This window comes from Antrostomus carolinensis, unplaced genomic scaffold (assembly GCF_000700745.2).
Source record: "Antrostomus carolinensis isolate BGI_N321 unplaced genomic scaffold, ASM70074v2 scaffold2527, whole genome shotgun sequence".
Classification (NCBI taxonomy): Eukaryota; Metazoa; Chordata; class Aves; order Caprimulgiformes; family Caprimulgidae; genus Antrostomus; species Antrostomus carolinensis.
The window spans coordinates 23,027-34,101 of NW_010326435.1; the positions used below are offsets into that span (position 1 = coordinate 23,027).

At 39.2% G+C, this 11,075-nt stretch overlaps 1 protein-coding gene across 1 annotated transcript in view; it reads left to right on the forward strand.

Moving 5' to 3' along the window:
• The window catches only part of LOC104527754 (uncharacterized), a gene marked incomplete at its 3' end in the record, with an annotated part of 27,600 nt that extends 16,706 nt beyond the window's left edge, over window positions 1-10,894 (forward strand). The window contains exons 9-18 of the mRNA XM_029085857.1: window positions 4-374; window positions 570-1,435; window positions 2,929-3,030; window positions 4,003-4,056; window positions 5,272-5,319; window positions 6,465-6,559; window positions 8,095-8,214; window positions 9,414-9,583; window positions 10,178-10,280; window positions 10,724-10,894. Coding sequence (XP_028941690.1) covers window positions 4-374; window positions 570-1,435; window positions 2,929-3,030; window positions 4,003-4,056; window positions 5,272-5,319; window positions 6,465-6,559; window positions 8,095-8,214; window positions 9,414-9,583; window positions 10,178-10,280; window positions 10,724-10,894 — 2,100 coding nt within the window. The remainder of the gene's footprint in view (window positions 1-3; window positions 375-569; window positions 1,436-2,928; window positions 3,031-4,002; window positions 4,057-5,271; window positions 5,320-6,464; window positions 6,560-8,094; window positions 8,215-9,413; window positions 9,584-10,177; window positions 10,281-10,723) is intronic.
• Window positions 10,895-11,075: the final 181 nt, after the last annotated feature.

The following is an 11,075-nucleotide window of genomic DNA, read 5'->3' on the forward strand; positions in this document are numbered from 1 at the left end:
AAGACCAGTGGCTTGAGTTCTGCTTTAGAGAAGCTGCTGAAGGAGGCCTCTGAAACACCACCTCCTAAACCAAAACATGCTGACAGCCCAATAAAGAGAACTGGAGAGATGAAAGTCAGAAGCACGACCCATGAGCACGATGGAGAGCAGCCACAGGAAATCAGTGAGACTATAGAAAAGTCTGTTGCTCCATCCAAGGTCAGTGGCTTGAGTTCTGCTTTAGAGAAGCTGCTGAAAGAGACCTCTGAAACGCCACCTCCTAAACCAAAATGTGCCAACAGCACAGTACGGAGAACTGCAGAGGTGGAAGTTGAAAGCATGATGTATGAGCATGGTGGAGAGCAGCCACAAGAAATCAGTGAGACCATAGAAAAGTCTATTGCCCCGTCCAAGGCCAGTGGCTTGAGTTCTGCTTTAGAGAAGTTGCTGAAGGAGGCCTCTGAAACGCCACCTCCTAAACCAGAACGTGCCGACAGAACACTATGGAGAGCTACTGAGATGGAAGTTAAAAGCACGACCCATGAGCACGATGGAGAACAGCCACAGGAAATCAGTGAGACCATAGGAAGATCTGCATTGTCCAAGGCTGAATATGGTAGAATTGATGTTAATTTGCAGAAGCTACCAAATGAGGTCTCTGAAACACCTGCTTCTGTGCTGGAAAATATGGATAAGGAAATGCAAGGTAAAACACAGACTAGTCTAATAATGCATGCTCCACAAGAAGTGAGAGATCATCCTCAAGAAATACAAGAAACAATAGAAAAAACTTCCATCTCAAATATTGCAAAATTCAGTGAATTCAATTGCTCTTTAGAAAAACTTCTTCAAGAAGCATATGGAGATTCATGTCCAATATCTAAAGAGTTACATAAACAAGAAAAGTTTGGGGATCAGATGTTTCCATCACAAAAAGAGACTCCATTCATGACAATGTCACACCCACATAATGCTTTAAGTAGCTGTCATACACAGATGAAGATAATTATCAAAGGGGAAGTTCCAGAACAAAATATCAGAGCTTCTGTAAATGATCTTTCGGTAAGTGAAATTGAAGCTTCTGATCTTCCTAAAACAAATGGAGCTATTAATAAAATAGAAAAGAGAAACATGGCTCCAGTTGATCTTCCTCCTTTGGAAGGAGAGACCAATATGACTGCAGTCAAGCCATTCAAGATAAACGAAAAAGGAAGGAGAAATGAAAGCGTATCCTTGGATGCCTCTGAAAAGAATTCAGAATTTAAAGCACTCTTGAAATTCAGAAGAACAAGCACACCACTTAAAGATGAGAGCAACTCCCCTCAGCCAGGAGATCAACTCTGCCCAATGTCTCAGCATGAGGATAATGATGAAGAGGAAGGGGACAGTTCAAATTTGGGATCCAAGTTTTCAGATGAAAACTCTGATTCCCACTCTGCAACCGGAAGTTCAACTCGTGAGCTGTTTGATTTCTAAACTTCATGGTGCTGGGTTGTTAAACGTGGCTACAATTTTTTTTTGGTAGCCAACTTGAAATACATTAACCAAAAGTCTATTGGATACTTATTTCTTAATTAAATGCTTTGGATATTTGTTTGGGAAAGATGAGAGGAACTAATTAAGTCCTTTAATTGACAAGTGTTTGACAAACACGTACTACATTTGGGTAAGCCCTTTTTGGTAAGGGGAGTTTAGCAGCATCAATCAAATGCATCAGTCTTCATGATTTACCCTTTCCTTCCTCCCCGTGATATTGCCCTCAAATTAATAACATTGTAACACTCAAAATCTGGTATTTCTTTTAAATGGATTAAAAGAGAGGAAAAAAAAATATCAGTGGCTGACTGAGTTCATTCTTTAGATTGAGCAGCTAGTCTTCAAAGGTAAATACTTGTCCGTGGAATGGCTGGATATAAAGACAATATCAATACTCTGTGCTATTTCATTTAGCATTGCTGCCTGTTACCCAAGAAAGTGGCCATATAAATGAATCCTCTTTATTAGGATTCTCATTATTTGGTTGAATGGCAGCTCTAGTCAATGTATAGTGTGTGACAGTCATTGAAGAGCTGAAGGTAGAGGAGATAATTTAACCTTTTTAATCTGCTGCTAAGAGACTGGGAATGTTTTCTTCACCTGGAGAATCTGAGAAATATATAAAGTTTTCAGGGCCTGCCAACTTACTCTTGAGCTTGTTTTGAAAGTGAGATTCCAATGGAAATCAGTGAAAACTCAAGACAAATGAAGAAAAACAAAACAATTTGTTTTTACCCATAATGACAGACAGCAAAACTGTATGGCCTGGTTGGTTGGCTAATGGGGAGGAAAGTGAGGTAGGGAGGAAAGAGGGTCTTAAAAGTTTCTGAAGGAGCTAGGTCTGTCTTGATTCTGCCCTTAGAGACAATTGCATAATTTCAGAGACCCAAATATCTCCACAGCTGGTTTTTTGTTTGTTTGGTTGGGGTTTTTTTGTGTGGTTCTTACTCAAGTATTGAAACAAAATTATTTTAACTGGGGAGAAAAATATAACGGACAAATTTACACAGAGGGAAGAACTAAAGCTATTATTTTTTTTCTGCTGATTCATAACAAGGTTACAAAATGGCTAAACTCTGAGTTTATCATGTATTGTTCTTGGACAATTAAGTGCCATAATTGCCTGAAACCCCCTTATTACTCGGTACAGAGAGAGGTACCTACACAGGGCAAATCCAAAGCCAACCTGCCTCTCTACTGATGGCTGAGAGAATTTACAGGGAGCAAATGGACACTTAAAATTAGACATTTATTTTGTTTCTTTTGGATTTATTTTGTATTTTCATTGAATGTTCACTGTCTTTGGTAACAGTCAAAATAGATTCTCCTGAGAAATCCATGGGTTTTTTTTAGTGACTTGCTTAAAATGACATGTCTGTGTGTGCAGTGTTCATGTGTTTTGTCTCGTAACAGGTTCAGAAGAAGAATTAAACCCTGTTTTGATGGCTTTGAAAAGGAGTGCAGATAGGAAAATGCCTTCCAAAAGTCTAGAGGACATTCCGTCAGCCACCTCAAGTGAGCACAAAGCTTGTGTGTGTCTCCCATGACCCCCAGTTTGGCTTAAACTTGTTCACACTGGTCTCCTATACAGCTTTGCCAAGTAGTGTGTTTGTCTTTGTTTCCCAATAAGCCGTATGGATCTTCTACTGTAGAACTGAATTATTTTCTCATACGGTTTAGTTTTCAGTTCTTTGTGTGAATTTTGACACAAAAATGTTCTATGAAGCAGACATCTTCCAAAAATGCACTGTGTTAATCAGTGATGAACTGTTTCTTGGATAGTTTTTCAATAGTGAAAATATTGGCAACTACCCAAATCAATAATGAGCAATAACTGCTGTTGTCTCCTGGCTGCTTGGTTGGGTCAAATTAGTAGACAGTGTAAGTATGAAAAAAATCATCTTAATTTAGTAGTTTCACCTGTGTATTCTGGCAGTTAATATACCAAACTCACACTAAGAGAATACAGTGAGACAGCATTGTACTTAAAATTCATTCCTAGCTTCCCTCTGTAGCCTCCTAGGATTTTTTTTCTTTAAATTATTATTCCTGTCTCCCTTCCCTAAGTGTTTTCATACTTATCTCATGTCTAATGGGGGAGACATAAACTGAACTTACATTTGTAAACTGAAGTGTGGAGGTGTAGGTTTTGAAAGATGTTGGCTACTGTTGGCAAACAACTCTTCTAATGCTACTTATGCTATTGCTGGCTTCTAACTCATTTCTAGGTTTTAGGTGTGCACTAACATCGTGCAACAGCACACTGATAGAAACTGGCTCAACACGAGACTGCTGCTTGGATGTAGGCTGGAAATAGTGTGTAAAGTAGAAAGCATCCCTTGAATTTAACCATTCCCATGGCTCTGCTGGTTTGTTTGGGGTTTTTTTTTCTCCTCATTACTCTTCATTCTGCGATTACCACTGACATCCATTTTATCATACTGAACAGCAGAATTTCTAACCATGTGTTACTTTTTTCCTGCACAGATAAAGGAAAAATAAATAATCCAAAGGAAGAATTAGCTCTTAGTGCTGAAGATGGTAAATATCTCTTGTGTCTGCATGGAAGTTTATTGTTTTTTCAATAGGGTTTTTTAAAACTAACAATTGTGTTGCACTTTTAGATTTGATTAACTTCAGTATGACTGAAATGCTTTTATAGATTTATGTTGTGTTGTTTTATTCCTAAGGAATATACTTATGCTATGGCCTGTAGAAACTCTGTGCCGCTTACCAGTGTACTGTTTTGGCCTTTGGTCATTCAGCCTGTGAAAGTGTTACTGAAATCACCAAAAGCTTTGAAAATTAGCTCAGTTGAAAGACTTGGCCTAAGTAAATATTGAATTTGTCTGTTCATGTGTTGCATTATAAGGTGCAACATGGCTTTTGCTAGTGCAAAACACCCTTCAGAATACATCAGTTGAAAAGGAACCTCTCTTACAATCAGTATCTCAGTGCAGCAAAGTAGAATTACTCTAAGCAACAGATGAACTGCTAGATCACCTACTGTTGATGTCATTAGTCCATTACAGACGCCTTGCTGTGAAATTTTTCTAGATACCTTTAGAAATTCCAAATCTAAGCAAAATGAAAGCAAATCCGCTCCCAGAACATGTCAAGATGAACACAATAGAAAACAATCAAATAACATTGAATATGTTGGAATATAACACACAATTCTTTATTTACTGCATTGTGGCACTGCAGTTTAAAAAAAAAATAGTTGTACAAAGTTGCATAGAATGTCATGTTTTAGATACTTTAAAGCATTTTGTATTTTAGTGGCCTATAGCATAATAGTATGATCATGGTGTAATAGGGTGCACGCAATGTACAGAAAATTAACAAGACTTAAGTACTTAGCTTTCAAATGGAGACCCCTACTGAAAGCATGTTATTTATTCAATATGGAATGTGTAGACCCTTGTCTGAAAAAGGTGAAGTTTTTGAGTTAAAATTGTGAACAGTGACGTTCTGAAAAAATGACAAACTCTGCTAAATTGATAGCTTTACAGACAGAATACGACAAGTTCTCTTGAAAATACTGCTCATCTTTTTGCTTTGCTCAGCTTGTACACTCATGTTACCTCTGTCATCACCCAGCTCCTCAACGGAGGACAGCTATGCAAAACACAAAAACATATGGGGCTGGGGAAGTCAAAAACTTCTGACATAGAAAATATATCTTATGCTATTTATAACATTTCAAAGCTGTGTGTGCTACTGAATGACTGTTGTCAATACTGCACTGAGCAGGTCCGAAACCTGATCAGCATCAAGAGAGGAATGAAAATACAGCAGGAAGTGAGTAATAGGATTCTTCCAGCAGAAAATGGAGAGACTTCTCCACTGATACTTAAACTAATACATTAAAAATCCTTTTTTATTTAACAACTAACAAGTTATACATCTGGACTAAATACTTACTCAGTGGGGAAATTGCACCTAACTGCATACTGACAACAACTGGTACGTTGAGCACTATTTGAGCTTCAACAGCAAAAGCTTTGCAAAAGCTTAACTCACGCCTTGCAGACAGTCCCATCCTGTGCACAGTATTTCATTTTATGCAATAGATACGTGCCCCTGTAGTTGGGTGTTTCGATGCCAAATAATTCTCTGTCATACAATAATTCAGTATTGGTGCATTTCACAATGTGTGTCCAGTCCAAAGTTATAGAGCTTTAGTGCATTATTAAATATAAGTAGGGTTAGAGCATGGAAAATTCTGAGAATTGTGGGTTTACTGCAAACTGGAGTTTTACAAAGCTAGTTTGTACAATTAAGCTTTGTACAGAAAAAGGGCATAGGTATGCAAAAGTTGAAGAGATGGCCTGCAAAAAAGTGCATCATTAATGAGGTGCACCTTATAATTACTTATAGTTACTTATAGGAATACTTGAAACTTCCTTGTTCAGGTCTAAAAATTGCTTGATTTACACAAATATTCCTATTGCAGTTAATTAGACTGAGTAAATGAAAGGACAGAGTTTGGCTTGTAAACTAACTTCTTACCAAGACCCTTATGATGACTCTAATGTCACTGATGTTATGGTTAGTGTATGAGTGCACTTCTCCTTGTTCTAGGAAGAAAACCCAGAAGGTAAACTGGAAATGTTTTCTTCATCACATTTGATCAGAATTTGTTTGCAGCACCCAGGCTTGTACATCATGTCAAGCAATGTAAACAGTTCTACACCTGACAGAAAAAGTTCTGTGGTCAATGTTATAGGAGAGATCAAAGTAGATTATACTTCCTAATGGTAGCTTCTCCGAGTCCTATGGGGGGTGGAAATCTTGCATCAAAGTTGTAAACTGGTTGTGCATGTGCATGTGTTTCACCCGAAGCTGTTTGTTTCTAACATGTTCCATAACATGTCCTGTTATGGAATCTCACTGTTTTGATGTACAAATTTATTTTTGAAACCTTTTGAATTGCTGCTCTTCAGTTTCCACAGTGCCTTCACAGCCTGATAAGCTGTTTTCCAATCCTGAAAAACTCAAAGCACTGAGCAAGTCAGTACCATCATTCCTACAGGAAGAGGCAAGTTCCATCTCTGAATTATTGTAACTAAAACTTCTGATTACTGTGGCATTTTGTGTTTGTCGAGTAGTGCTTTCCAGGGTCTGCCAAGTCACTTTGTTATTGGACCATGGTATGGGGATGAGCTTGTGGTGTAACAGTCGGGAGATGATCCCAAACAACCTATGGCTGATTTAACCTTTCAGAAGCTTTAGTCTGGTAACGAGAGGTTTATTCTTGCTGTACAATTTAAGATACAGAACATGTTTTTTCTAGGAGACTGAAGCATAGTGAATGCTTGCTGTTATTCCCAGAGGCAGTCTCTATCCTTAAACTAACACGTCCTTCTTTTTTTATTTTTCTTCAGAACATACATATGTGCATGCATTTATTTTCTTCAGAGCCTAAAATCTAAAATGAAAGTGTAAAACCATTAGAAAGTCACCATCTGGTAACCCCTCTCAGAGGTGTACTAGCTTGGTGTTCTGCTTAGGGATGTAGGTTCAGGTACTTGGCTGTTGAGTCCATGTAAGTGAAATTTCTGAATTTCCAAGAAAGGCTTTTTGTGAAAGCCATTCACTATATCCAGTGGTCCATAAGAAAGAAGGACATGGACCTACTGGAGCGAGTCCAGAGGAGGCCACGAGGATGATTAGAGGGCTGGAGAACCTCTGCTGTGAGGACAGGCTGAGAGAGTTGGGGCTGTTCAGCCTGGAGAAGAGAAGGCTCTGGGGAGACCTTCTAGTGGCCTCCCAGTACTTGAAGGGGCTCCAGGAAGGCTGGGGAGGGACTTTGGACAAGGGCAGGGAGTGACAGAACAAGGGGTGATGGCTTTAAAGTGGAAGCGGGTAGGATTAGATGAGATCTGAGGAAGAAATTCTTTCCTGTGAGGGTGGCGAGACACCGGCCCAGGTTACCCAGAGAAGCTGTGGCTGCTCCTCCCTGGAAGTGTTTAAGACCAGGCTGGATGAGGCTTTGAGCAACCTGGTCTAGTGGAAGGTGTCCCTGCTGGTGGCAGGGGGGTTGGAACTGGATGATCTTTAAGGTCCCTTCCAACCCAGACCATTCTATGATGCAGTGCTGTTCTACTGTGCATGTTACATTCCAGCTAGCTGCCTCCAGGACAGAGGGTACAGAACTGACAGTATTTGCTATGTAACAGAAAGGGGCTGGTCAGAGACCTGAGCGTTACTATTTGCATAAGGTTATGCATGAGATAGTGAAGTAGAGAAGTTAAGTTTAATTGTTCCAAATAAAGTTAACTTTGTAATTTTTTCATTGCTATTTGAGCTTTAAAACCAAAAAATGTGATTGTGTTACTGCTTTAAAAATGCTCTGTGTAGGCTTTCCATCAGAAATTCCCTTTCAACTTTTTTTTTTAAGTGCATAACCTAATTCAAGAAATACTAATTACTCATGTTGCACTACAAGGGCATTTAAATTCAGGTTTTCACTGAGTCCCGATCTGCATTAACATTCTGTTTGTTTGTTTTTTTTAATGTTCCTTGTGACTATAAAGAACCTAGACAGACTTTCTTTCTGTGATGTTTTCGTAGAGTGATGAGAGAGAGACAGATACAGCATCAGAAAGCAGTTATTCCCTTGGCAGAATCAAGAAGAGTCCCAGCTCTCTAACCAATCTTAGCGGCTCTTCTGGCATGGCCTCCTTATCCTCTGTATGTAAACCACAGCCTTGTTTTGACGGCACTTTGCTGTTGCTAATCTCTTCAGTATTCTTTCAGCTCCTTTCTTATTCCTCTTATCTTTCTTCCCTTGGCATCTCTGTCTCCTTCCTTCCCTCTCTGTTATGTGAACCCTTGCATGGAACTGCCTAAAACATATAAAATCAGTTTTCCTTTTTTCTGTTTTCTGGTAATATATTGGAGCCTGTCCAGGACTCCACTGTGCAGCGTACTCTGTAAGCCCTGGACAAAGATGGCTTTTACCCTAAAAGCTGACATCTGTAGCTGAAAGGGAGGGAGAATTTATTGAGAACAAACATTTGGAAAAGGAGAAAGCAGGGAGAAATAAGTGAAAGGAATAAACTCATTCCTAGGTTGCCCAAGGAAGTAGGTTGCCCAAGGAAGCTGTGGCTGCTCCTCCCTGGAAGTGTTGAAGGCCAGGCTGGATGAGGCTTTGAGCAACCTGGTCTAGTGGAAGGTGTCCCTGCTGATGGCAGGGGGGTTGGAACTGGATGAGCTTTAAGGTCCCTTCCAATCCAAACCATTTTAGATTGTACATCCTCAGTATTGGTATGTGGAGCGTGTAATAAGTCAGTGAACTAGCCAACCCAAAGTCATTAGTTTATATGGACTTTATGGGGAAAAGTAGAATTTTGAGGAAGGATATTGAGAATAAAAAAAAAAAAAAAGATTGTACATCCTTCTCTTTCTACATATGTATTGTTTAATTGTCAGTGTTACATTTAGGTGCACAATTCAGCCGTAGAGACTTCATCCCTAATCTTTTTGTTGGTGTTTGCAGAAGGCCTGTTGTCCTAAACTCTTAGGCTCTGCTTTCTGAAAGGAAGATCAGCTGAAGAGATAGATAAGTAAAATTTCAAAGATCTGATCACAGGCAATCTCCAGACCTGCAGCATCTTATCATTTTATTTCTTCTGTCTCAATGCAATGAACACATTCAATTTTTTTTTTGTAGAAAGCTTGGCTTAACACCTTTGATTTTCAAATAACTTTTGTTAATCTGCTTGCTGAGAAGCTTGTATAACAGTGTCTATCACATTTCTTTATTACATCTAAAGAGGCACAGTTGATTTCTTTACTGTCTGAATTCTGAGCATAACTTCTACCCTAATCTCAAAGTATCTGGTGAAATGCAGTGCCTAGAAAATGTTTTCTCCTCTTGTATGATACAGGTGAGCGGAAGCTTAATGAGCATCTATAGTGCAGACTTTGGCAATGTTGAGGTGAAGGGGAACATTCAATTTGCTATTGATTATGTAGAACAGCTGAACGAGCTCCACGTTTTTATTTGCCAGTGTAAAGACTTGGCAGTGGCAGATGTTAAGCGACAGCGTTCAGACCCGTAAGTACAGAGAAGATATTTGTTTCCTAATGGAAGTTTTTCTTTTTATAAGTAAATGGAAACTGTTTTTTTTTTTTTTTCCCCAATCTTTATAACCTGTTGGAATGAACAACCCAATAAATAAATGAAGAGGCTGTAACGTGCTTTATGTGGTTTTCTACTATGAACTGAATGTAGAATTGCCCCTATAAATTGGAACATATATTGACATGGGATGCTCAAACTTTTAAGTATATTAAATTCTCTTTTAAAATTCAACTTTCCAGATGGTAAATCCTGCTTCGATACGTTTTCAATAGGATTAGAGCCTATAAATATGATATCTAGGTGTACTATAGTTAAATATTCTCTATTTCTAAGTGTTGAGGAGGCATTTCAACACATTTCCCCCTGGTAGGAGGTGGCTAATGTCCCACTTTGAGAACTATTATACTTCACCGCTGCTGTTCCATTCCTTAAATGTTACAAGCTGAACAACATAATGGCTAGTTAAGTGGATTTCTTTTACTTTATAAGCAAATACTTGTATATTTTGGAAGGGGAAGTTGGAAGGCGTGTTTCCTTGCTCTTCTTACCAACCTGTTTAAATTTTAGGTATGTAAAGACCTACCTGCTTCCAGAGAAATACAAGCTGGGCAAACGGAAGACCTCTGTGAAAAAGAAAACTTTTAATCCAGTCTATAATGAAATACTACGGGTATTTATCCAATTATTACTAGACATGAAATACTGCATGCATGAAGTATGAGGAACCTTAGCACCTGGGCTCAAGTCCAGATGGTCTCAAAAGAGACATCTGTGTTAGAATGAGATGAATTGCTCCATAGAAGTACCTGTGTCCTTCCACTGATAGGTTAACTGTACAGAGTTATCTAGGAGCTCTAGTAGTATCTAACTCTGGATACAGCATTGAGAACGTGGATTGTTGTATGCTTCTTGCAAACAAACTCACACTAAGTATGAGCTTAAGATGCTTGAAAAAAATTAAAACATGAATAGAGTTTGTTCTGAAATGGAGAAGTGAGCAGTTATGGATGTATAAACCTGGACACCTTCTTCTCTAACCTTGGCACTTTCAGACACAGCACTGATGACAAATCCAGCTTTTTTAAACTTTTTCTCATTTCTTCTTCCTGGCAGTATAAAATCGAGAAGGATCTCCTAAAGAACCAAAGCCTTAATATCTCTGTCTGGCACAACGATACCTTTGGAAGGAATAGCTTTCTTGGTGAAGTGGAGTTGGATTTAGGAACTTGGGACTGGAGTGATAAATCCAACAAGCAGATCAACTGGTTTCCACTCAAGCCAAGGGTAGGTTACTAAGGGTGGGTGTGTTGGGTTTGTGTGTGTGTGTGGAATGGGGGGGGGGGGGGTGGGGGGGGGCAGTTTTGGTAGTGGGGGAAGATGCCTCCTTGTGAGAAGCTTCGTGAAAGCTCCCCTGGCTCTAAGACAACCCCCCCACCCAGCCCAGGCTGAGACAATGAGCACTAGA